The sequence below is a fragment of the Podarcis filfolensis genome (assembly GCF_964270895.1).
Source record: "Podarcis filfolensis genome assembly, chromosome: 15".
NCBI classification, from domain to species: Eukaryota; Metazoa; Chordata; class Lepidosauria; order Squamata; family Lacertidae; genus Podarcis; species Podarcis filfolensis.
In genome coordinates this window covers 10222459-10250227 of record NC_139618.1, presented here as the reverse complement: position 1 = coordinate 10250227, position 27769 = coordinate 10222459, and the positions used below count along the sequence as shown (strand labels likewise).

The window sequence follows — 27769 nt, the reverse complement described above, 5'->3', positions numbered from 1 at the left end:
ATTGGGGTTAACCCTTTGCGCGATCAGGTAAATGGCCTCATGCAACTGCGCTCGGGGTAAAATTTGAACGACCCGCTAGGTGTGGTGCGTTTCTGTGTATCTGTGTGGATTGTACCTTTGCTTTCTTTCACGCACCGTTTGTGTCTGGTGAGAGGGAGGCTTACTTGGTTTAGTACAATGTGTGTGTGTGTGTGTGTGTGTGTGTGTGTATGGGAGCAACGGCTTCGTGCATTGAAAGTTGCCCCCCAGACCTGCCACAAACCATGGTCTTGCGGAGGCTGTGTTGTTGTGCTTCTCTCCCTTGTTTTCTTCTTGGAATCAGAATTCCTTGTGGCTAGCTTGCAGTCCACGCTGAAATGGCGCAAGTTGAAAGGATGGGGGATGTGCCTTTTTGCCCACCACCCTCAAGAAAAATATTCGTGGTGGTGGGGAGGGCTGGGCAGGTTTGTCCCACAGCCACAAGCCTGTCATATCACCTCTGTCCCTTCGTCATCTAAAAGAAAACAAAGCCAATCCAATCCATCAGTGGAGAAGAGGGTGTCCTCTTTCGTTGGGAAAACAACAACGTCCCAAAGTCTGTTTGGGAACAGTGTTCCAGTATCTGGAGGGCTCTTGTTGAATAGATGAACGAACAGTTTCCATGTCCTGGCTTACTGGCTTTTAAAATAATTGAAGGGAGAAACTTAATTTCTTTCTCTGTCCTGTTGTGCATGAGCGTGGAACCTGGATTGGGAAGGTTTCGGAGACCGAATGAGTTTGACATCTGCAAATCTCTCTCTCTCTACCTGATGGGCTTGGTGGCGGTTTCCTTTGGGTGAACTGTCCCCACCCTCAGTGTATATGGCATGCATATCTTCATTATGATACCATATTGCTGCTGTTACATCCTGACTGAGGCTAGGCTGGTGTTGTGCATAAGGAATTAACTCCAAAGTGGTCCCCCTTCTTTCCTGTTCGCTGGTGCTTGCCTATGGAGGGTCCATAGCAATAAATAAATAAAGCGCTGTTGCACTCCCACCCAAAATGGTATTTCTCTTGCATCTCCACATAGCCCGTTAAGCACACTACTTTGTTATGGGGTGATCTCTCTGCAGGCTTTCCTGCCTGGTGTGGGCACCTCTTTTCAAAATTTAGTTCATGGCTTTTCTATCTTGCCGTTCCTCAGACCTGCTTTGATTTCAGCCAAGTTGCCTTATTGTCTGTTTTTCAGACCATGCCTGGTCAATCCCCCTGCTGTCTGGGTCTTCCGATGTAGATAAACACAGCGGCTATCCTCTGGCACAGCGAAAAAGGGGTTCTTGTTGTTGTTGCTGCTGCTGCTACTTACTCCTTTTATCTTGCTTTACCTCCAAGAAATCCAGGGGGAGACACAAAACACACACTTACTGTTGCTCCCTTCCTAGTCCTCACAATACCCCTGTGAGGTAGGTTAGGTTGAAAAAGAGGTACCGGCTGACCCAAGGTCTCCCAGTAGGCTTTGTGACTGAGCAGTGATTTGAACAGTTCTCTTCCATACACCGCAATGGCCTTCTTTTTTGACATTCACTTGGGCTGTGTGGATGGGTCATTTTCTCTCGCCAGAGACTGGATTATGGTATGGTAAAGTACCATCACCCTCAATATGTTGGTGTCCTTGCAGCGGTCTTGCAGTGAGAGATATATATACATATATCTCCTGACCTGCTGTGGGCCTCTTGGACCAGATATATGTCCACAGAACATGTCGTATGCCTGCTTTCAGGTCTCTAAAAACAACCAGAACTTCCATTGTCTTCTTTGCCTCCATCTGTGTGGTGTCGGAAGAACGGGGTGTCTGAGGAACGGAGAGGCTGCTTTCTTGCTCTCTGGGATGATGGTTAGGATTGTGAAAAAAAATAGATCCCTGGGTTGGGAGGATGAATGGAAAAGCATCTGGGTGTTGCTCCCCCCTCCCAGTTTTGTGCTCATGGGCCGAGAGCAGGGGAAGAGGATCTCTGCGCACTCAGCTAATAGGTTGCAGCGTGCAGAGTCTCTGTTCTGCGAGGGCAGGCTTTCCTTGATGCAAAGCAGTCTCTCGGCCCCTAATTATGGCTTGGAGGATTCTCTCTCTCTCCCCCCCCCCCCCCCTTTAGGCGGGAGGTGGCTTGCGGTGGCTGGATCCCGCTTTCAAAAAGCCTTTCATGTCAGAGCTGATGTTTTTGCAAGTGCCTGGCCTTGGCTCATGCCAAGAAAGCAAAGCGCCAACCCCTTTTCTGTCTGGACAGGAAATATTTTTTGAGTAATACATCCCCCTGTATGGCAATAAATTCCCTGATGGAAGAGAGGAGGAACTGATTTTTCCTTAGCCTGGAGGTTTGCTGACTTTTAACGTTTTGAGTCCAAGGGGAATGAAGGAAGGGGGGGGTGCTTGGGAGCTAAAAGGTTTAACCTTAAAGGCAAGGAGAAAATGAAAGAGGGAGGGAGGGAGGGAGATGGTGGCCCGCTCCCCAAACTCATCTTTGTCCGCACAATGTCTGTAGCCAGAAGAGCTGATGAGGCTTTTGTCAAAAGCAGGATTGGATTGAAGGCACTGCTGGGGGAGCAAGGGCCATAGCTTGGGGGTAGAGCATCTGCCCCACATGAAGGAGGTCCTGGTTCAATCCCCAGGTAGGATTGGGAGAGAGACTCCCTGTCTGAAATCCTGGAGAGCTGCTGCCAGTCTGTGTAAGCAGCACTGAGCCAGATGGAGCAAATGCTCTGACTTAGGATGAGGCAGAGTCTTACGTTCCTTATCTCTATCTGTCGAGAGACTTGCTTGTCAAAATGTACCTTGAACTTGGCGTTAGCGCATCTGAACACACTTGGCTCCCCAATGGCAAACAAGCAGGGCACGCGTTTTCCATCGCCTTTTGAAAGAAGGCCTTGAGAAGAAATGAAATGAAAGGGTCCCGTCCCCCTCCTGCCACCTTGCAAAAGAGGCCCCGTTTATTGGTCATGAAATCCTACCCGTGTCAGAATTATAATTTCCCATCTGGAAAAAAATGGCCTTTGATAAATGGAACTTTGCAGATCCCATTGCCTGTTCCTCTCCCGGAGAGAGTAAATTTCCTCCTGCTGCTGCTAATAAATTGATTTCCTGCCCATCATCCCCCATGCCTCTCCCTATTTATTTATTTATTTATTTATTTTTGTATATAAAAAACTTGAGTTCATTTGAGAGTGGAACCCATTTGACACCTTCTTATCTTGGCTTCTCCAGCTTCTCTTTGCTGAAGAAAATAGGAAATCATTCAGAATAAAAGGACAGAGGTTTGCACTCTGCAATTTGACTAAAGGAGGAAATCGGATTTGTAAAGGAGTTCCCAAATGCCTCCTGTCCCCCACCCCCTAAATAGTCCAAACAAAAGTTCAAAGCATGTGTCCTCTTTCCTTTCAGGTGTTCTTTCCCCTCAATAATTTATTTCTTAAATGGTGTTGGGGAGCATGCTACTAAAAGTCGATATGACTCTGAGCGCAATGTTGGACGGAATATCTGTTTTGTGTTGTGTTGTGATTTGCAAACATCCCGAGCAACCTCAGCAGCGGTATTGAGAAAGGGTTTCTGCCAGGGACTGCAGGAGTCTTCCATAGATATAAGGTGTTTTTCTTAATTATTTGCTGTCATCGCAAACGTGAGGGAACTCTCTACCCGCCCCCCCCACCAGCCGAAGTAGGGTGGATGTGTTAAAGACAAGTTACCTTGTGCATCCAAAGTATCAAAATACTGTAACATAGCGGTTACGATAATAAACCTTCCTTTAAACTATTGAAAGTTGCAAATTAAATAGGGGAGGAATGAGCACACAACATGCACTCAAAGCATTGCTTTGGATCTCTGGGGGAGAGCTGGATTCGAACGCATGGCAGCGGGTGAAGCCAGTGTGGAAAGCTATTCTTCTGCGTTGCAGATCCGGTTGAATGGCAAGGTTAGGAAAGCAATGAGGAACCTCTCAAATTGGTTGAGACTGGGTGACTCCTCTGCTCTTGAAGGCAAACTTCTCTCTGGTTGATTTGCTTGGCTGTTCTGCAGGATGAATCTGTCTGCAGGTAATACACCCAACATTTGTAATGGGGGTTGGAATGTATTTTGTATTGCTGTGTCCTAAACACAAGGAGTTTTAATCTGCTGAAATCACTTCAGAATACTGAGACTAAAGCCTTAAAAACAACAAGACACCAAATGAAGAATTACCAGTAAATAAAAACATTTTTGGTCTTTTCGGTCGGCTTTTCAATGATAAAGGATGCAGTTTTGTGTAAATTTATTTCAGTGTAATCCCTGTTAGAATTTACCTATAAGTTAACATGTGTAGGGTCAGCTGTAGAAGCAAGTAGCTAGTATCCCTGATGTTCACAAATGTATGAGTGTGGCTTTAATTTCTTCATACGCTACATATTAACGTTCAATTTAACTTACCATTTATCCATTGTTTGCCGACGCATAGAGCACAAATAGCTGGCTTTTGTCGAGTTCTTAATTTGTTTTTCACATACACAAAGCTTTCTCTTTCTCTCACACTAATTGCTAGCAGGAAATCTTAATGGCTGGAATGGCAGCTTTTCCCACTCATGAAAGCAATTTCCTGTGAGCATATAGATGGTGGATCTTGACTGCAGCTATGCTTGTGAATCTCTTAGGCTTTGGAACGTAATCTGGCGGCCGCAGAAGCCGTTAAATCTGAGCCCCACAATATACTACTACCTGACATATTTTGCATTAGTAAACATGTTCCATGAGTGAAAGAAGAGGGTTCAAATGAGAAGGCAATTGTGAATTACAAGACCGGTTAGAAAGAGAGATTATATTCCTGTGGCTACAACCGTGGGAGCCTGCCGTTTGGTGTGTACGCTTATTCTACTGAAGAGAGCGGGACTCACTTTCAGAAAACATGCATAGGATTGCACTATGACAGGGCTAGTCAATGTGCAGTCTGGATTCCAACTCTTGCCAGTCCCAAGCAACATGGCTAATGGTCAGCGATGCTGGTCGTGGCTGAAGCTGCTGGGAATTATAGTCAAAACATTTACTGAGCACCAGGTTGAGGAAGACTGTGCTAACAAATTAGCTGGATGCCTGTTGTTTGGCAAAATATCCTAAAACGTGTGCATTTGCGTATCAATTTGCATAGATTTGCTCAATGGAGACTGCTTTTCTCTTTTTATTATGGGAGGGGGTTGCTTTTCAGGAAGTCTTTAGAGAGATTTAAGAGGTGAGATTAGTGTTCAGGTGGCTTCTAGTCTGCTTGTATAATGTCGAACAGCAAATGAGCTCTCTTGTAAACAAAGCTCCAGAATGGCTGATTAAAACCATTCGTATTTTATTTCAAATTTGGCATCATGACTAAGAAACACACGCAATAGTATTTTTATTGTTATAATAGTAGTTATCAATGCAACTGAGAAAAGTGGTTTTTCATCCTGCTTATTTTGACCAAGATTAATGCATTATTGAAATGGTGGCAACTGTTTGCGGCTTGGTCTGATAAAACATCCCACAGCGATGTGATGTGCAGACGTTCTGAAATGTTCCAAGTTTGGTTAATGAACAGGTACTAAGGCGGAGATGGGAAAGCCACTGCTTTCCTAACCTTGGTCTAAGATGTTTTAGAGGAAGTCAAGGAGTTTGTATGGAGGACCCGTTGTGGTTGTTTGTGAGATCAGATTATCATCGGCGTGGAAATTTAAATCTGCGCTCAGTTGTGAGCAGGCTAAACATGCCTCTGTCTAACCTACTTCAGAGGGTGTGCCTCCAGATGGATAGCTTCCTGTATGCCTTCTCGGGTCTGCTTGGATGGAACGGGATACAAATGATTATTGCCATATCTCTCTCGGATTGCAATGTGGTTTGTAATTGCTTAGAGTTCATATTGTATTGAGAAAACACACACACACACACACACACAATATATATATGTTTGTGTGTGCGTGCATGTTGCTGCTGATTTGAATATGCAACAATTAAAAACAGACCCGCAGAAATATTCAGCGTTCTCTCCCTAAACCCCAGAAAACACTGCCAGATCTACTGTAGGAATTAAGACATGGCCAAATAGCACCATCTTCTGGGCATTTAGGGTTTGAGATCCATATTTCACTCTCCTCCACCAAAATTTATTTCTGTCCATTGCTGTTAATTTTTCCCTTTTCTTGCGAGGAATCCTATTCGGAATAAGGGAATTTCCATTAAAAAAGGGAAACGTTGACAGCTATGTTTCTGTCTGTGACTTAAAATCTCTTTTTTGTGCCCTTGAAGTGTAAAACAATAAATATCTCTCCCCTACACTACCTTCATGTTGGTATATACTTGACTTAACAATCTAATGTGTATTTCTTTTCAATTGTTTTTTTAGGTCTCTGACTCCAGTTCTGAAAAGTTGTTCAACACTGTTGCAAACAAAGGTAAGAGTATAATCTTCCCAGATCTGATTCCAGGCCTGCCTGCTTGCTGCATCACATCTTTGTATGTGCAGTCACAAATTAAACCAAAGGTTTTGTGCTCAGAATCTCCAGTATTTCCTGAGACTCTCCCAGCTGTTTGGTATTTTTGAGCTATTCTGCTAAAAAAAGTATTTTTTTACAAAACGTTAAAAATCTACACAGCACACCAGCACCACACATATATTTTAAACATGATGGTGCCACTATAGCAGTCATGGCTCCCCCCCCAAAAAGGCATCATGGAAGCTGTAGCATTATTAGGAGGCCCCTAATTCCCCTCATAGAGCTGCAATTCCCAGAGTTCCCTGGGAAGAGGGATTGTTAAACCACTCTGGGAATTGTAGTTCTGTGAGAGAAATAGGGGGTCTCCTAGAAACTCAGCACCCTTAAGAAACTACAGTTCCCAGCTGTGACTGTTAAAGTCGGTATCGTAGTGCTTTTAATGTATGGTGTGCTTAAAACCTTTCATAAAGTATATCTGGATGGCCAGGCATGAATTCATAATATATTAAAAAACAGCATTAAAAAGGCTTCAGTTTTGAGCTCATTTCAATAACGTGTCGATTTGGGGAATGTTTAAATATGCTTTGCCTCTTGATCAGCTTGTGTGATGGATACAGAATTATGAATAGCCAGTTTGTAGGGCAGGCAGTTACTGTTACGTGATATCTGGAATGTGTGTGGCAGCAGTTGTTACCTTCAGCTTTGTCTGGTGGGATCAATCAATAAGAGGCAGGCAGAAACACAGGTTTAACAAATCCATTGTTCCATTAATGCCTTCCAAATGTTTGTTTTTATAATGGAGATCATAGCAAGCATTGCAATGGTGCTTTGTGGGGTCAGAATTTTGCGTGCAGTGTTCTGATTTTTGATTGTGATAGTCTGGAGGCTGGTAAGTTGGTTAATTCATGTGGTGAGACTCCTTTTAACCTCTGGTTTTCTCCTCTCTCGTGGATTTTGTTGAGCCAACGAAGTAGCATAGAGAGGGCATTCTTTCGCAGAGTATTGTATCCTGAAAAAGCCTGACAGCCTTTGTAGAGGTGGGGCTGCATCTTAATGGTGGAATGCTTTGCTTGATCCCTAGTAGCTCCAGTTTAAAAGGTTCAGGTGATGGGAAGGGCCCTTCCACATGAAACAAAACACAGGAGAGCTGTGGGCAGTCGAAGCAGACAAGATGCCCATAATCTACTCTAGGTGAACCAGTGACCTGTCTCCGTAGAAAGTGGATTCATACCTTGAGATGCCTATACAGGCAATGCCAGGAACAGCAAATGCACAATTTATTTAAGGGCAGAATAAGCTTAGTTTATATACTTAAAACTGCCGAAGCCATGCGGAAACACCTTATTCTTTTTGGCCAGAAGTTCCTCTTCTTCACCTTTAACTTTGGGCAGGTCATGCTTCATCATATCATCCTCTCAGATACCCCTAAACTGCTCTTGGGTTTGAACCTGTTAGTTACTGAACTAGGGCAGAAGCATAAATGAATGATCATTGTATAGTAGATAAGAACTAGTCACTCCTACAGAGAAACTGCCACCGATACAGGATGTAAACAAGGAGCAATGCATGTGTTGTGCTCATTTGACATTATTATTATTATTATTATTATTATTATTATTATTATTAGTGGGGTGTCTAATGGGAAATTTGCGCAGTTGCAAGATCTGCTTGAAGAAAACCCTGGGCTTTCTTTGCTCTTGTGTTGAAGGACTTTGTCCATAAATTTTAAGCAAAATGTCGTTTCTTTGCAAAATGGTACAAAAATGTACTTTGGGTTATTGGTGTGTGTGTGTGTGAGTGTTGAAAAATGTAATTATAACCCTTCAGCTATCACAGACCTTGAAAACCATAACACAACCACAGATATTTCTTATCTTTATATTTGGGGGTGATGGGGATTGCAGTTAAAAACATTCTGGTGTTCATGTGCAGACTGGTGTAGAGTCTTACTGTCTTACTGCATATATATATATGCAGTAAGACAGTAAGACTCTACACCAGTCTGCATGTGAACACCAGGATAACATTCTGTAATTTGTGACCATGAGCTATTTGGGCTTTTTCAACACATACACCACTTGCTTCTGAGGTGATTTGTAAATATTTCTGTGCAACAGAGCACATGGTCTTAATTGCAGTCGCTCTTATCTCATGGCTCATATGTCAGCCTTTTCAGCACTACGGTTTCTTTCTCTCCCTCCCACTTTCACATGCCCCCCCCAAGTCAAAAGGCCAAACCCTCTATTCAGTCATAGGTACTTGGAGATAGGAGAGGGGTCTGCAAAATTTAGCTCAGCTTATTAGCCCTGATGTTCTTGCCGATGCTCTGATTGGGGAAAGAGGCAAAGCTCAGTGGTAGAGCATCAGCCTGGCACTATTAGTATTATTTATTAAATTTCTATATTGCCCTTCATCCAAAGATCACAGAGGGCGGTTTACGATATAACCTCCCCCCCCCCCAATACATACCATAATAATAAATAGGAACGATACCCCCCTCGCATGGATGGTTCAAGCTCTGGCATCTCCAGTTTGGACTTGAAATGTCCTCTGCCTCTACAAATGGTGTAGGAATGCAGGATTGTGCTAGGTGCGTGGAACCTACAAGAGTAGGTTGGCACTGCTGATGGTCATGATAACTTGGTTGGGGAAGCTTGGTCAGAACAGAAATGAAAAGGGCTTTTGGTTTCCAGAATAGCTTGAGAACCATGGATGGATGCTTGGCTGAGATCTTTCTAAATATTCCCTCTCCAAGGGAGGTGTGTGTGTGTGACACCTTCTCCATGGGGGGCTCCCTGTTTTTGGAATGCTCTCCCCGGCAAGACACACCTGGCGCCATCACTACCTGTTTTTAGACACCAGGCAACAACACTTTTATTTACACAGGCCTTTGGGTCTTAATTTTCTCCTTATGTTTTGGTGGGGTCGAGTTGAGTTGGATCTTCTTTCTTATACATATTTTTGAGAGCCTTACAGTTGTTCCTAATCTTGTTTTCGTAAGTTCTTTTGAGTTTGCCTTTCGGGATGTGGGCGTGGCAAGATGAATGCTTCATTGACACGGAAACCTAATTATTTCTTGATTTAAGTCATTATCCCTCTCAAGTCTCCAATCGCAACCCTATGCATACCTCTGTAAAACTCCAATGGAATGGATGGGTCTTGCTTCCCGTCTAAAAGAAATGTGGGTTAGCAAACAGATCAGTTAGTTGTTAGGAGTATGCAAGGGGGAAAGCTTTTTATTTTAACACTGTCACTTTCTACTATTTAGATACTGGTCTTCTGGTGCTATTATATGTGATCCATATTTCTTACCGGCATATTTTTAAAGAGTGACTAAGTTGTGATGGATTTATTTTATTTTATTTTTTGTTCTCGTACGTGATTCATACTGCTTACTGGCTTATTTTTAATGTATAGCTTGTGTTTTGTGATGGATTATTCTGTGTGCACTCCCGCCCCCCCCTCCCCGGCCAGTGTCTCTCTCTAGCCTTAGGAATAGATGCAAGGCTTAATGCTCAAGCCCACTCATTAGGTCTGTGATCCTCTTGGCAATTATGCTGCTCCTTCTGAAATGACTTTGATGTATATTGAATTATATCTATTTTTAATTGCATAATGGAGCACTGGTCCTGTTTCATGTATTAGCATCCCTTTGAAGTTCTGAACTAAGGGATTTTCCCCTCCCTACCCCTTTTTAGAGGGATGGGGGAGATAGAGGGGGGGAAAGCTAAATAGATTTATTTGTCTTGGCATACACAGATGAGCTTCTTCTTACATTGAGAAGAGGTCAAAATCGGGGATGCCAAGTGGGGTGGGTGGGAAGGCTGTATTTGTTCAAACAGGTCAAATCTCCCCACTCTATGCCCCCCAGTAAACATGGTGAGTGCATCTCTATTTTGCTAATGCCTTCTTTTGAGTGTGTGGAATGCAAGGATGCCTGATCTTGAGAAAGGAGTCAAACAGAAATGGAAGCCACATTTCAGAGGAAGAGACAGTGACCAGGAAGAAGGCGCTGCTCTCCTTCAGATGAAGAACAGGCAGTGATGGATAGAGGGGGGCACATTTTCCCCTTTCTCCTTTCTTCCCCTTTTCTCCTTATTCTCTCCCCTACCCCACCTCAGGTTCTTATTTTGTTTACTTACTTAGTTTGATTCATGCCATCTCTTTGTTTGTGAATGAACCTCACATTGACAGGGGAGACTTGTTTCTCCTGGGTCTTTTGGGGGTTTGTGCTGGGGTGATTTAGTTCCCATGAAAGGATTAAGGATTCCATTGTGTCAGCCTAAAGTCAACACGAGGTCTTTCTTTGCCTTTTGCTTGGGAAGCTGTACACAAATAAGCTTCTTTCTTTCTTTCTTTCTTTCTTTCTTTCTTTCTTTCTTTCTTTCCCAATGGCAGATTACGATTTTGCTCCTGATTTCCATCGAAATGGCGACTTTTCTTCTCGGCCGCCAGAATTTCCATCTTTGTGCCATTAGCTAATTCCTGTTGGGTACATGAATGACCAGGAAAGAATCCATGAAAATCCAGGTGCTTCAAAACCAGGCTGACTCCATTTTTACTACCAAGCGAGATTAAGAGGAGAGAGAGTGGCTCCCCCCTTTTTTTCAAAGCATAAGGGAACAGTTTTGTTGTAAAGGATTAGAATTCCAGCTGTCAGGAAGCAAACCCAGGGAGACATGTGCTTCTTCTTGCCTTCCATGGGTAATTGCTTCCAGGTAGGTGTAGGGGGCATGGAATGGGGTAGATATTTGTATTGCAGTTTTCAGCTCTCTTTCTTTCTCTTCTCCTATCCCCTATTGCATGGAGAAGCTTGCAGTTTGTGTTTGAAATTCAAGGCCTCTTTGAGTTAGCTTTTATGTCCAGAGGTAAGTAAAACAGCCACAGGAGAGATCACATTTGCTATGGGTGTTTAATGAGAGTACAAGTCTTTGTTCTTCTTCTTTTCTTGACTGATGGCTTAAGTATGCGTCTCTTTCTGCTTTAGATCATAGTAACATAAGAAATGCAATGGTCCGTCTAACTCAGAACTGCCTACACCAGGAGTGGTGGCTAACCTTCAGGTGTTGTTGGACTGAAACATACCTAATCTATCACATATGTCCAGTGCTCAAAAGCTTAAATTGGCTATCCCTATGCTTTCCAGCCCGCTTCAAGGTTCTCATATTAATTTATAGGGCCCTTAGCAACTTAGCTGCAGGATACCTTAGGAACAAGCTTATATCCCTGCTTGGTCTTTGAGGGAGTCACTGTTAGTGGTCCCCCGTGGCTCATTTCCACCAGGAGCTGTGCTGCATTCAGTATTGTATGTCCAGTTTTATGAAACTCCTTCCAGATGAACTGCTAGCACCTACTGAATGCCTTTTCAAAATCATTATCCCAGCAGACATTTTAACTGAAGTCTGATCTTACAATTTTAGCTGGTTTTTGTTTGCATCGTACCGAGTTTCTTGTATGCCGCTTAAATACCATCATAATTAAGTGGTATATAAATTGTCAACATAAATCACCTCCCATCATCCCTGGCCAGTGGCCAAGGTGACTAGGGCTGATCAGAGTTGGAGCTGTCCATCAACATCTGGGGAGCCATGAGTTAGCCATTCCTGGTGGTTGCTCATTGTGTTTGCCTCTATATAGTGCCATCCTTATTTCAGACATCGTGATACTTTGATGTATTGTGATGTTTAGCTGGTGGTACATGGTGATGTTGAAAACCAGATGTTGCCCTGCTCTAGTCACTGGCAGTATCTCTCCAACATTGCAGAAGGGTCTCTGTGCTGTGCTGAAACATACCTTCCAATACCTGCAAGTTTTCTTACCCTTGTTCAGCCTAAACTGTAGCACTCTTCAGAATATCTTTAGAATTTAATCAGGTGTGGGGTTTTGCTTACCAAGGTGTCCCCCCTTCCTAAGTCAAAAACAAACCCAACCTTTTCTTCACAGTGGCCAACTAGATGCATGTGAGAAGCTAGAGAGGTCTTCTACTAAGTGCCTGAGATCAGTGTGTTCACTGATTTTGTTTTTAAGGGAATTTCTTCCTTTTATCCCCACCTACAGTGTATAATCTCTGTACATTGTCTGCAGCCCTTTATACGGCTTGCCTAGTTATATTGTTGTTAATATGATTTGCTGAAGCTGTTATTCTTCTGGATTAAGGGTCACCTTGTAATAATATTATATATAGTATATTGTAATAGTAATACGTAGATAACATTATCCTCAGTACATTTAGCGGCTATGGTGCCAACTGGGAAGTCTGTCATCAGGGGCCTGCAATTCAATATGTAAAATGTAGCTTGTTCCTCTAGTCTGAACCAGAGACTTTGCATGGAAATGTGACACTTGGGGCATCCTTCAAGGTTTTGATCCAAATCATGTGGTGTCACTTTCTTTGGCGTAATTGAGTTCAAGTGCAGTGTCTCCGAAGCTGAAATAAACACCCTTCGATGTTTCAGACAGTTAAAGTGCAAAGCTCATGCATTTTAAATAAATAACTGGAGAGCAGTCTCTTAAACTGACAGCTCTGCTCTCAACTGGGTGAGGTTTTCGGTCTGTGTGCTGGGGTGCAGTTTCCCTTTGATTGAGAGCATGTTTTGGTTGCGCTAGGGCTTTCTAAATGTTCGGCTTATGTTTACAGGAGGTTCATGTAAACTTTATGAATCCTTCTGCCCTGGTACATCAGCCATCTGTTAGCAAGATGCATATCCCAGCTGAAAGACAGAGAGCATTGTGCTGAAGGGGGGGATCTTGTAGGGTTTGGATGTGTTTGAATACTTCTTGCTGGAGGGGGTGACTATAGGAGAAGAGGATTGTTGCAATCATGTTCTACTGTGGGCCTGCTAGAAACCTCTGTCTCACCGCTATGCTGAGCTAGATGGACTTTTGATTTGATCCAGCAGGGCTCTTATTTGGGCTGAGGCCAAACTTGTGGGAACAGTCTAGCTCTTTTGGCTATGGTTTCAAACAGTGTTAGAAATTAGCCAGATGCCAGGTGCATTTTGCATGAATCCAGTTGGGACCACGCAGAGATCTCTGGATGCCAGGTTGACGACTGACAACTTCGTTTTGCTGACTCCTCCAGCTTTCTTAAGCTGGCAAGCAGAAGAGCTTATTTATTGCTTTTCTATTCCACCTTTTTCTCCAAGAAGTGTATGGTACACCCCCGCCTCAGTTGACCCCTACAATGACCCTGTCAGGGAGGTTAAGAGGCTGTGACTCACTCCAAGGTCACCCAGTGAACTTCATTACTGAGGGGGGATTTGAACCCTGATCTCCCAGGTCCTAGTCTGCCACTCCAGCCATTATACCATACTGGCTTCCAAGAGTTCTTCTGCTTTTGGTCAACTCTATAAATTAAATCAGTAGATAAATATGGGAAAGCCAAATGTTAAGGATGTGAAATATTTTCCTTTGAATTCCTTTGAATTTGTTTGATTCTGGATTGTTTTATTTGATGTTTCTATGTGTTGTAAACAGCTTTGAGATTTTTTTCTGTAAAATATAAAGTAATAATAGAAACGAATAACAATAAATGTCATTGTTAGAAAAGGGTGCCTAGACATTCCATTGCAGCCACCATAACCCAGGTTTAAGGTGCCATGTTGTGATTACCTGATATATACAGTATCTGAATTTCTAACACTGGTTTCAAAGTACTGGCAAATAGGAGGAGAGTCTGATGGAACAGAGTGGCCTTAATGGCAAAGGGCAGGCATTATGGGATGGAAGCCTTGGCTTCCATGTTACTTCTAACTATGGCTGCATTCGCACATGGGGTTCAGTGTGTTAGATTTCCCAGTTATAATGCTAGTACTTTGGCCTTGGTTTCTGACATTCCTTTTATACTTCAGTAGCTTGTTGTATTGATTTACAAAACCCTCAACAATTTTGGGTCAGGATATGCCAGGGATCACCAAGATCATCTGCAGGAGGATTGTTGATCACTTTCCAAGTTAGTAAGGTTCATTTGATATATAAAAAAACCGAGGCTTTAGTGGCATTAACCCAATATTGTGAAATGCTCTGCCAACAGAGATTCAACAGTCACCTTCTGTTTCAGATTTAAAATGCCACAGTGGTTAATTGATATGTGTTTTCAATGGTCTATAAATATGTTTTTATAAATAGACACATAGAATGTTCATATATGCATACTTTAGTATTTGCAATTTTGTACATGTTACTTGAAGCTACTAACATGAGTTTGACCAAACTGTGGGAGGCAGTGGAAGACAGGAGTGCCTGGTGTGCTCTGGTCCATGGGGGTTACAAAGAGTTGGACATGACTAAATGTGTAAACAACAACAACAACACGTTACTTGTTTGGAGAAGTATGGATTTTGACGGGTGGCTGTATTCCAACCCTGGAATGTGTGAATAGGGTAAACTTCCTTTAACTACAAACTTAGTTGAACCTCTCCCTGCACCCACAATCCTTATTCACGACCTTCTCCTGAAAAGACTGCAGTGGATCTCTCAACCTAGCAAATTGCTGTCCTCTCTATCCATTTCACAAAGGGTTTATTTCATCTAGTTTCATGACTGGGCATCCATTGTGAGCTCTCTCATTCTCTCTCTTTGTGTTTTAAACTGTGTCCTCTTCCCATGCCGAATTCCTCAACTTTGGAAGGCAGCCACTTGGCCAAACACACTCAGGAATTGCCAGATGGACTCAAACAGGTTTTTGTTGCAAACTCCCCCCCCCCACCTTCTTGCTTGTTGACATCTTCTTTTTGCCATCAAAGAGACCATCCTGGATTGTTGCGCTTTTGAGAACTGTGTGGCCTGGAAGCCAGAGAAACTCGAGAGCTCTGTGGCTCAGCTTCACAAACGCCAAATTCTCTTGGAATGGTAGCTGAAGTCCAAAATGCCTTGGCAACGGCACTGTCGGAAAAAGAGGTCAACTGGAAAGCCAGAAAACCTTAGCCAAACAAACTGCTACTTAGGACTTGCAAGGATAACCAGTGGGTAGCAATGCTCAGGTGGAGTGCGCTTATTTCCTCAATGTAACTTGAGAAGCTTTTCCTTTGGTTTGCTTCTGTGCCTTGAGGGTTGTGAATGAACAAAGGTCAGAGAGGCTTTAATTGTGTCACACAGATGACTGGCCCTTCGGTGGCAGGGCAAATGACTTTGCATGGAAGTAGCACCAGCGACGTTGCCAGTTAAAGGGAGCAGGTGGTATGAAAGACCTCTGTCCCAGGACTTGGAGAGTCATGGGGGAAGGGCCATGGCCCAGTGGTAGACCATCTACCTAGGATGCAGGTGATCCCAGATTCAATCCCCAGCATCCTCAGCTATGGCTGGGAGAGACCCAAGCCTAAAATCCCAGAGAGCCTCTGCCAGTGCAGACATTTCTAAGCTAGAAGGACCAATGGTTTGACTCTGTATAAAGCAGCTTTCTGTATTCATACATTCACTGTCAATCAGGTTAGGGTAGCCTTCTCAAAACTGGTGTCTACAGCTTTCATCAGCCCCAGGCACCATTGCCAGTGGTCTGGGATAATGGAAATCAAACAACATCTGAAGAGCACCAAGTTGGGAAAAGTTGGAGAAGGCAATATAGTGGGGTAGGAGAGCTTTAAAAAAATCACATCTGACAACCAATGGATCTTGGGTTTCAGATAGTATATGGGTAGATGAGTCTTAAAAGCCCAGGACACAATTTTTCACAGTCCTCCAGCAGCTATGGTGGTTCATTTACTAGAAACAAAGCATTTAGCGCTAACTCTGGAAGTGTGTGCAGTGGTACCTCGGGTTACATACGCTTCAGGTTACATACGCTTCAGGTTACATACGCTTCAGGTTACAGACTCCGCTAACCCAGAAATAGTGCTTCAGGTTAAGAACTTTGCTTCAGGATGAGAACAGAAATCGTGCTCCGGTGGCACGGCAGCAGCGGGAGACCCCATTAGCTAAAGTGGTGGTTCAGGTTAAGAACAGTTTCAGGTTAAATACGGACCTCCAGAACAAATTAAGTACTTAACCCGAGGTACCACTGTACTCGATTCTGACCAAACTAAGCCTCCTAGAGCAAAATATACATCAGGACATGCCCCTTTGGCTGCTGTGCGAGCTGGCAGATCCATGGGGCACAAATGCAACTGGACATTCTGTTTTGGCACCCTGAACCCAGTTTCCAGGCACCATGTGGCACCTAGCATTCCTGTCCCAGTTTTGAACACTGTGTTAAAGCCACTTCTGGGAATCTAGTGGAAGTTTAGGGCTCATTTCTATGTGTGTGAGAGAAAAGGTTGCAACTTAACTTGGAAAATCATGGGAATTTTGTGTTGATGATAGTTTGGTTTTTTATTTATTAAATTTCTATACCGCCCTTCGTCCGAGGACCACAGGGCAGTCTACAATATAAAAACACAAAAATACATAACATAATAACAAATGAAAACACACACCCCTTGCCAATTTAAATGGTTGTAGGTTGTTTAATTAGCCAAGGCCTGTTGTTTTTACCTGTATGGGCCTATGGCCGTAATAAATGATATTCATTCAGCCAAGGCCTGGGAGAAGAGGAATATTTTTGTGCTAGAAGTTCTGACCACTGAAAATTCTGCTCTGCTGTCCCCCTTTCCCTGGTTCCTGAAATTTGTGCTATGAGGGTCAAAAACTTCACTTCTTCAAAACAAATGGATTCCAAATGCTAGATCCTATGCTTAGTAGGGATGGGGAAAGCTGCCTTTTCAGCTCTCTGTTTCTCAATTTTCTAAGGTTAAGTTCAGTTCCCTGCAAAAATTTGTGATTTTTTTTTAATCCTCGTGAAAATTCAATTGGATTTTCGTGTGATTTTTAATATACACTTTCTTGGAATCAATTTCCCCTAATACAATGAATTGTGGGTTTTGTTTTTGTTTTTCTATCAATATATCCATTGTTGTGCCTTCTCCCCCCTGCACAATATATTCATTTTTGCCAATAATGCTTGGCTGTGCACACAATTCATATCAGTGCACATTTCAAAGGAGAGATGTGTTTCATTTTGCATATTGGGAATTCAGTCGATTCTCATTAAAATGCTTACCAAATGGAACTTCTCCTCCCATCCCTAGTACTCAGTGCTGAATTCTGTGCTTGTAGGGGCTCCTTGTATTATAGATCATTTTGTTGTGACTTTAATTTCTCAGCACTGCTAAAAAGAGTTACTTCCTGGGGGGCGGGCAGTGGAGGCTAGTCCATTGGGGGCCCTTCTCTACCAACCTCAGCTTGCCCACAACCAGCCCTCACCTGTCTCCCATCTTACTTGCAAACCCACTCAGGAGGTAACTGAGCATGTCAGCTGCCCTCTCAGTTTCAGTGTATAAGTCAGCAGGGAGAAGGATGGGAACAAAACTAGAATTAGCCAGCTCTGCCTGACGTCGGCTCTGGCTCCACTGTTAGGTGGGCTTCCTGCTTTCTGCCCCACCACTCCAATGGGCAGCATCCACCACTGGTGGAGGGATCATACTGGGAAGTATCAACAAGGGATGGACCTTACAGTTTGGCAGGCATGGAGCAAGGGGAGTATGCAGTTGAAATGGAGACATACCCATTGGCCATGCTTCCAGCCACACACCTGCAATTCTACAGCTTCTTCCCCACAAGAAGTAGAGATTGGGTTGCCTGAGCTTCTGTATCTAGGAACCTGCTCTGTGCTAGTAGACCTCCTGCACAATTGTAAATCATCTTAAGGTGATGTGGGATGTGAGATGGTACCTGGGCCTTAATAAACACTGATGCAATCAGGGCTGATGTAGATGGATACCTGATAGGCCGTTCTTACTGTGTTAGCCACTGTTTGGGGATGATGGTAGTTGTAGTCGGACATCACTAAGAAGGCTACAGGTTGCTCATCCCTGCTATATAGAATTGTGACCTTGATAGGTAAAGGTAAAGGGACCCCTGACCATTAGGTCCAGCCGTGACTGACTCTGGGTTTGCGGCACTCATCTAGCTTTATTGGCCAAGGGAGCCGGCATACAGCTTCCGGGTCATGTGGCCAGCATGACTAAGCTGCTTCTGGTGAACCACAGCAGCGCATGGAAACGCCGTTTACCTTCCCGCCGGAGTGGTACCTATTTATCTACTTGCACTTTGAGGTGCTTTTGAACTGCTAAGTTGGCAGGAGCAGGGACCTTGATAGAGAAGTAATAAAACTCTTTATCTGTGAATTTGTGACAAAATACTAATATATTTGGGTCTTCTCTGCCTTGGTAGTAGTACAACATTTAGTCACAGTAGTGTGTGTGTGTGTGTGTGTGTGCGTGTGTTTATGTATCTCTACTACCATGAAGATTTTGTGAGAAATGGATGTTGTGATATCTGTTCTGATTTCTTAAGAATTTGAGCCTGTTGATTTTAGCCAAGTCGGTCTAATCTACTGCCAGCTCAAAAAAAAAAATGGTAATATTTACTAATGCATAATTTTTTATCTGTCCTGACGGCAGTGTTTATTTAAGAGATTAAGCTTTTATTTAACTTTCTCAGGAAAGACTTATCAACACCAGATTTTGTGTCTGTCTGTACAGAGTATAAACATTCTGAAAGCCCAGCTCGAAACATGATTGATTTATCAGGGTGCATCCAGATGGCAATTCCCCAAGTGGCTAATTCAGAGCTGTAGCGCTGACAGGATGAGAATTAGCTTGGAGAGCGGAGGACATCTTGCTCTTGGGCCTTGTAAGCCTCCTTCCCTTCATGAACCCACAAGGATTTCCTGTCCAGGTCCCAGTGAAGAGCCTATGAGACAGGATGGGGCAAAGGAGGCTAAAGGTTACCGTGCCCTCATGGACTCCTAATTTGCCTTCCTGCTAGTGAAATTCCTGGCTGACTACTGTTCAAAAGCAACTCTCAACTGCCCTGTGATCTTGTGATGAAGGATGTGGGTGGCGCTGTGGCTAAACCACTGAGCCTCTTGGGCTTGCTGATCGGAAGGTCGGCGGTTCGAATCCCTGCGACGGGGTGAGCTCCCATTTCTCTGTCCCAGCTTCTGCCAACCTAGCAGTTCAAAAGCACACCAGTGCAAGTAGATAAATAGGTACCACTGCGGCGGGAAGGTAAATGGCATTTCCATGCGCTCTAGTTTCCATCACAGTGTTCTGTTACGCCAGAAGTGGTTTAGTCCTGCTGGCCACATGATCCAGAAAGCTGTCTGTGGACAAACGCCAGCTCCCTCAGCCTGAAACCGAGATGAACGGCGCAACCCCATAGTCGCCTTTGACTGGACATAACCATCCAGGGGTCCTTTACCTTTTACTTTTTTAATGTAAATCTAATCCTAAACAACAACATGGGGCAGCTATATAAATTAAGTAGATAAATAAATATGGAGAAAGCAAAATGTCACTTAGAGAAGGATCTGCAGTACAGTGGTACCTCGGGTTACACACGCTTACGGGTTACATATGCTTCAGGTTACAGACTCCACTAACCCAGAAATAGTTCCTCGGGTTAAGAACTTTGCTTCAGGATGAGAACAGGAATTGTGCTCCGGCGGCATGGCGACAGCAGGAGGCCCCATTAGCTAAAGTGGTGCTTCAGGTTAAGAACAGTTTCAGGTTAAGAACGGACTTCTGGAATGAATTAAGTACTTAACCTGAGGTACCACTGTACATACTGTAGAGGGTCTTTTTGCCCTTACCATTTAAAGCAGTTGACAGGGTTTGGGGAGATTTTTTTTTACATTCTGTCGCACAACATTCAGCTAGTCTTCCAGAATAATGTATTTAGAGAGCGACATGCTCCCCCCCCTCTACTGCAAGAAAGAAAGGACTGTTGCAAAAGATCAGGAATGGATCCTCAATATCTTCATTTGTGACACATGTGTACAAACATCCTCCTGGTTTCTGTGTGGAGGCATTGGTGGCTGGCGGGTGTGGCTTGCAAGACACCTGCTTTTGTCCCCAAACCCTCTGGATTGGTGAGAGCTATCAGTTGGCAACCTCAGTTAAGAGGAGAAAAGTGGCTGGTAGAGACAAAAATACTGAGTCAAAGCACTGCCCATGGCAGCGAACATGAGCTGCAGACAAAATTCCATCAGAACAACCTGTTTCGCCATGGCTCAGGTAGACACTGAGTTCCTCCTCTAATCTCCAGAGTAGAATTCTGGAACCCTAGGCATTAAATACACCCCCAAAAATGCAGCAAAAAGGCTATCTTATGCATGCTCATAACTCTGACATTTACTGGCTGGAGGAACACAAGGATATGTAAGGGGTGACACCATACCCACAGAATCTTTCCCCATAGATAGTAGGCACAACCTACTATTAGTGTGGAAAACTCCACCCTTGCGCTCTAATAACAGTGACAGGTGATGAAATGTCCAGGGTATCAGTTACAAAGATCAGACATTAACTGTATCACTGTAAATAGTGAGTGCTTTCAGTGGCACTTAACTCCCAGGTCGGTGTGTTTATAGGATTGTGGCCCACTTCTCCAGGAGTAAGCCCCTTGGGAGTAAATACACCACACTGTCTGTCATTTGTGGGCCTTTTCATGTCTAACAAGAATAACAGAAGCTATTCTTCCATTTGACAAAGCCTTCTTCAACTTGCTTGGAGGCAATCTGCTGACTGGGCAAGTGGCTATTTGCAAGCCTGAACTAGCACACAAGGCTGTGTTTTCCAAGCACGGACATGGGGAAGCCCTCATATTTTGTTGATGGGCAATACAAGTTCAGTATCAGCTTGTTCATTGCACTTTCAGCCCATCTGCCTCCATCAGGCAACATCCATTAATTGAGAATCTTGAAAAGAAATGGAAATAGAAGATAAACATGATTTTTATTTTATTTTTTTGTTTTAACTAATTCTAGTTAGCTAAACTTTTGGCCCTGAAGGCAGTGCAAGAGAGGCTGTTTGCAAACCTAATGGCATGTGACCTGTGGGTATAAGGCAGTATAATAATAATAATAATAATAATAATAATAATAATATGGAAAATCAATCTAATAATATCAGAGTATGGGCTGGACAATGGACTGTGTGTGTTAGGAAGGTTGTTGCTATACTAGGTTGGAATAGAGATTTGTACCAGAATACCTATGACGGATCATGTCATTCCTACATTATAGTGAAAATGTTTTGGTTTTTGTTTTTTGGTTTTGAAAAGGTTGTCATTGTGTAATGCAGCTTTATCTTATCTCAGTAGTGTATAGAGGCTTGTTGGCCAATGCGCCTTTTCCTGCCAAAAGAAAATAAATCGAATCAGCTCACTCATGATAGTGTGCACTCTTCTAACTCAAACTAATTGGTTTCCTAATTGATGTTTGTTGAACTTTCTCCATTTCATTGAGTGATTAGGTACAAAAAGCTAACAGTTGACATCTGTAGGCGCTTAACTGGTGTCTGTAATTACTGTTAATGTTAAATAATTGTTAGTTAATTGGAGTGATAGCTGACTGAATGCAATCCAGATTGAGGAGAAGTTTTTAGAAAAGCAACTCCAAAACAAACCCAAGACCTAGTTAAATAAACATACCTCTGTGCTATCCGCATAGAAAATATATTTCCACAGGGAAAAGAAACACATGGCCTCCCATCCAGACAGGAACAGCTCCCTGTGTTTATGAAAGAAACTGAAAATAGCTTTGACAGTCACAATCTTTTTCTTAAGCCATGACTATCCACCTGACAAGCCAGCTCTAGGATAGCTTAGCTGGTAGATCATGAAACTCTTAATATCAGGGTTATGGGTTCAAGCCCCACGTTGGGCAAAAGATCCCTGCATTCCAAGGGGGTTGGACTAGCTGATCCCAGTGTTCCCTTCCAACTCTACAATTCTATGATTCTATGAAACAACTCAAACAGGCTCACATATGCATACCCTTGCAAGGTGACAATTCAGAGTGATTGAAAATGTCAAGTATGGATTGCATCATTAAAATGCCTGTGAGATTTTTCACCCCAATAGGAGCATTGCAAGTTGCCTTACACTGGGTCAAACCATTGGTCCATCTTGCTCACTGTTGTCTCCCCAGGGTTTCTCAGTCCTATGTTGAGACACTAACAATTGAATCTGGGACCCTCTGCATGAATAGCAGATGCTCTACTACTAATCCCATTCCAGGCAATCACGTGACTTGGCACCTCTTCCTTCTCTCTACCAACCCTCCAACTGAAATGTGGGGGGTTAGAGACACTGGGGAGCGGGGAAGTACCCTTGTTAGCTGTAGTTTCTGCCTTGTGACCTTTCTCTGAGCTTTAATGGAGGTATTCAGACTCCTCCAAGCCCCAGCTATGTTGCCTCCTCCACACAAGAGAAACCTCACTGGGTAAGGATGGAGAAGGTCAAAGACCCTAACGGTCCCATCCAAACTGGAGCCCTTTTTTGGTGAAAACAGAGATCTGATTATAGATCTTCTGAAACTTGGGTAGTTTGGTCTTGAGTCCATTTGTTGCAAGCAAAGAACACATTTGTCGCCTGCTAAGGGTTCTGTGTAACTCAGGACTTCTCAGATTGCTTTGTCAAACCCCACAAATGTTGTCCCACTATCTGGTTTATCTGTTTATTTTGAAATTAGTCTTTATTTTATACTGTGTGGATATGGGATTGGAAGGATTACAGTCTTTGTATTTGCTTCCCCCTCTTGTTGTTGTTGTTTAGTCGTTTAGTCATGTCCGACTCTTCATGACCCCAAGGTCCAGAGCACGCCAGGCACTCCTGTCTTCCCCCTCTTACTGTCTTAAAAAAATATATTAATATCCTTCCTACGCACCATAGTTGTCATGGTGGCTTCTCCTTGCCAGCAACTTTGACTCCTCTTATCTGACTCGAGCCCACTAATTTGCCATCTGGATTTTTTCAACCCCTTTGCTCATCCCCATCACAACCTGGCATGATCAGCAGCCACCTGGGGACCTCATTATACATTGCTGTCGCAGTATGGGCCAAAAATAGCATTTGACAAAGTGTGCTGAACCCCCTTCAGCCTCTAGATCTTTGACAAACAAATAATTGGGTGCATCACACCTTCGGCTCGGAGGACTTTCTGACAAGGATTGTGGGCTTGCCGATCGCAACAGTTAGCTCACTCCTGGTGCATATCAGGGTGAATTGTTTGAAGAGTCGCTGGTGCTGACATCCCAGAATGACAGCCCTAGAAAACAGGATCCTCATTACAGTACATGCAGAGGCAGGTGTCTCTGGTGACATCTAGCTGTGCAGCTGATTTCCTAGAACAGATGTTGAGCTGGGAGAGTGGGAGCAGTTGTTCCTTTTTACAAATGTGTCAGGCTAAGAACATAAAGCTTCTGATTTCCCTGGGTTGTTGTTTCTTTAAGGAAAAGACAAGGGAAACAGGTTGCTGTTGTTGCTGCTGCTGTTGATTACGATTTATAACCCTTCCTTCCTTCCAGTGCAACCCAAGGAAGCAAACACATAGAATCATTGAATTGTAGAGCTGGAACGAACCCAGGAGTCATCTAGTCCAACCCTCCCCCCCGCCGCCATGCAGGGATCTTAAGTAGATCATACATGACAGGTGACCTTCCAACCTCTGCTGAAAAACCTCCAAGGAAGGAAGGTCCACCACCTCTTGTGAGAGTCCATTTCATTGCTGAACAGCTCTTGCAGTCAGAAAGTGCTTCTTGGTGTTTAGTCGTAATCTCATTTCTTGTAACTTGAATTCATTGGTTTGGGTTGTACACTCCGGAGCAGGAGAAAACAAGTTTCCATCTTCCATAAAACTTGGAAAATATCTTAAAACAATTCCAATACAGATCCAGACTGGGGAAGATCTCGTCTTAAAGGACTTCTTGGGTTTTCATAGAATCAGTTGGAAGGGACCACGATCACCATCTAGTTCAACCCCCTGCAGTGCAGCAATCTTATGCCCAGTTTGGACTCAAACCCACAACCCTGAGATAAAGAGTCATATGCTCTACCAACCAAGCTATTCAGTAGGCACTGAAAAGGCAACAGAGATGGCAGCTGTCTGATGTGTAACTGGATGGAGTTACAATTTAGGTGCCTAACTGTTGGATCTGCAAGATGTCTTCACTTGCAGAGCACAGCGATCAATTGGGTATATAAAGGGTGAGGTGATCTTTCAGGTCACTTCCTATGAAACATTTGAAAATGACTTCATAATACAGTAGGAACATATCCAAGAGCTGTACCAACTGAGATTAAAAACAAACAAACCCTGCGCTTGTAGAATGTCTTTGAAAGATGCCAAAAAGACAATATTTTAAATGCATTTTAAATGCATTTTAAGCTGCATTTTAAACTATATTCTAACATATTTTAATCAACTGTATTTTTTTGTTTTTTTGTTTTTAATGTTTTTGCTGTATTTATATTCAGTGTTAGCTGCCCTGAGCCTGGTCTTGGCCGGGGAGGGCAGGGTATAAATAAAAAATTATTATTGTTATTGTTATAGGGAGATGGTGTCTGGCTGATAAATAGCAATTTATAGGTCACTGTGTAGCTGAAATTCTCCATGCAGCTTACAGATACAAAGGCAAACAACCCAAAACCCAAACAAGAAAGAACCCAAATTCAATTAACACATCACCGTTACAAAACCACAGCTTTAAAATAGCGGAGGGGAAGAAAATCCAGAAATCTAAACTGAATTAAAACTATATAACGTAATTTGAAAGGACTTCAACCTATTTTACAGTTCCCTCATCTCCCCACCATCCCGGCTCTGAAAAAGTTATTAACGTAGGCACCAGGGAGGGGACGTTGCCAAAAATGCACTTTCATGCATATCATCCTCCTCCTGTACTTCTCCAGGCAAAGGGCACTTAGAGAGGATGGACTTGGATCATGATATGAGTGTTTCGTTAGGTGAATGTGGGAGGAGGCAAAATCTCCTCATATAATGTAAATACATGGGCTACATCTCTTGTCTTATGGGCACTACAGAACTTTATCGAGAGGATGCAAAACCATTATTTATTTTTGCAGCTCCTCGCTCTCTCTCCCTCTGCCCTCAATCCTACTTTGGGATTATTTGCTCCCTGTTTACATTTCTTCAATATGAGGGTTTGATGGGTGTTGGAATACCGTAGTTTTAATGTTATTATTGTTTTATCACTTGTGCAGTTGGCACTCTGGGCTCCTCTAGGAGCAAAGGTGGGATATAAATTTAATAAATAAAATTAATAAGGAGCGGTGGGAGACTAAGAAAAACTCCCTGCTGAGGTTGCAGATGTTTGATGATGATATGAAGTTTAAGCTTGGTGGCAGCTACCAAGATCAACAGTGGCGCTTAATGCCACCTTGCCTTATCTCCATGCATGGGGCTTGACATCTTCTCGGAGCCATCCTACGCACCCTCAGTCTCTTCAAGAAGATTAAGAGCTTTCTCTTGCCAGCCTGACAAGGAGGGAAGTGTGGAGGTGTGCGTGTATGCTAAACGCAAAGCTAATGTGGCCTTTATGAAGCAGGAGGATTAGGCTGGTAAGTTTATACAAAGCCAAGGAGATCTTTTTGCCAAACGAAATGTGCAGCTGAGAAATATGAGCGGGAGGTCGATTGACACCTGAACAGCCAGGAGGGAATAATTAGGTATTTGCTATCTGTAGCTCCCCATGGCCTCTAGCAGCGTGTGGTTTTCGAATCATTAATCCCATTTGGGGTGTGTGTGTGTGTGTGCACCCATGTGGTGGATGTCTTAAACATACATTTGCCATAACTTAGCTGTATTAATGCCTCAGCTATAGTCAGGTACAGTGGTACCTCGGGTTAAGTACTTAATTTGTTCTGGAGGTCCGTTCTTCACCTGAAACTGTTCTTAACCTGAAGCACCACTTTAGCTAATGGGGTCTCCTGCTGCCGCCACACCGCCGGAGCACGATTTCTGTTCTCATCCTGAAGCAAAGTTACCCAAGTTACTATTTCTGGGTTAGCAGAGTCTGTAACCTGAAGTGTATGTAATCTGAAGCGTATGTAACCCGAGGTACCACTGTAGTTGCCTTGACGGTGGAGACCAAGCTTCTAGTCCTGAGTGTTTCAGATGCACTTTATTTAATTTATTTATGCCACCCCCTAGCATAGTGTTCTTTAGGTGGTTTACAATAAATATGTAAGCGCACACACACACACACACACACAGAGAGAGAGAGAGAGAGAGAGAGAGAGATAAAATGCAAAGTAAGATTTTTTAAAATAAAAATGAATGCTACATGAACATGCCCTCAGTTTAAAAACATAATTTTTTTATTATTATTTTATTATTTATTTTATTATTTATTTTTTAAAAACCAACAACACAGAGGTCCATACCAAGATTTTATTTAAAGGTCTGGGTAAACAAAAAGGTTTTTGCTTTGTAGGGATGGAAGAATCCAGCCATTTCACCCATTTTTCCAGTTGTAAGTTCATCTCTCCGCATTTCCACACCAGTTTGATTTATTTATTTATTTTAAAAGTTTATAGAACTCAATGGAAATTCATCAGCGTTTTAGTGTGAAGTTCTCCTAATATACACATGTTTGAATGCAAGTTTGCCTAACACACATTTTTGCAAGGCACTTTCCCCTGTGTTATTTTCACTAATATATTCATTTATATGCACCTTTCACCCTACTGTATGCATTATTGTGCCCCTTACGTGGCCATACAGCAGCATTGCAAAATCTGGAGAAGTGCAGATTACAAAGGGCGACTGTGTCTTGGTTCTCGTCTTGTTTAGGAAAGGGTGAATTTGGTAGGTTCACCTTTTAAATGCAAACCGAATCAGATTTCCCCCCCATCCCTATCAACCTAGTACCAAAACGATCTCAAAGATGGTGCCAGCTGAATCTCCCTGAGAAGGATGCCCTATAACCAGGATGGCGCTACTGAAAAGGACCTCTCCCTAGTGGTTACCCACTTCCCTCCATGTGGCATTGCAGGGGGTTGGACTGGGTTGGACTGGATGATCCTTCGGGTCCCTTCCAACTCTTCAATTCTATGGCTCCTGCCTTCTAGCCACTGCATTCCTATTGTATTTGACTTCTCTCTAGAACTCTGGGTGGGAGGCGGGGGGAATTTCTATATAAGCCTGGGTAAAATGTGCAGACTCTGGAAAATGGTGCAGTTTGAACCTCCTTCAGATGAAATTTTAAACTTCATGCCTTTGGGCTGCTGGAGGAGAGTCAATAGTATGAATGTGAAGGCATTGATTGTTTTGTTTGCTGTCAAGGCATCAGACGTGCTGATCTAGCTTCCCCGAAGCAAGTAAACTCTTGCCTTCAGTTACAATGAAGAAGAAATTGATGTCGTGAATAGATGCGGCAAGACTCTTCCGAGAAACACCTTTCCAGATCTAAAGAATTATTTTGAGGTCTTGTTGGGTGACAACTACCAAATGATGCGAGTCAGCTGTCTATGAAGGAGAGAACTTCTTTGT

General features: G+C 43.2%; 1 protein-coding gene across 5 annotated transcripts in view; it reads left to right on the top strand.

The window, feature by feature from the left end:
- Positions 1-27769, top strand: part of AUTS2 (activator of transcription and developmental regulator AUTS2) — a 669531-nt gene that overhangs the window by 599017 nt on the left and 42745 nt on the right. For all 5 annotated transcript variants that reach the window (XM_083587452.1, XM_083587454.1, XM_083587453.1 and 2 more), the window contains one exon: positions 6348-6396. In XM_083587452.1, the coding sequence (XP_083443578.1) occupies positions 6348-6396 (49 nt within the window). The remainder of the gene's footprint in view (positions 1-6347; positions 6397-27769) is intronic.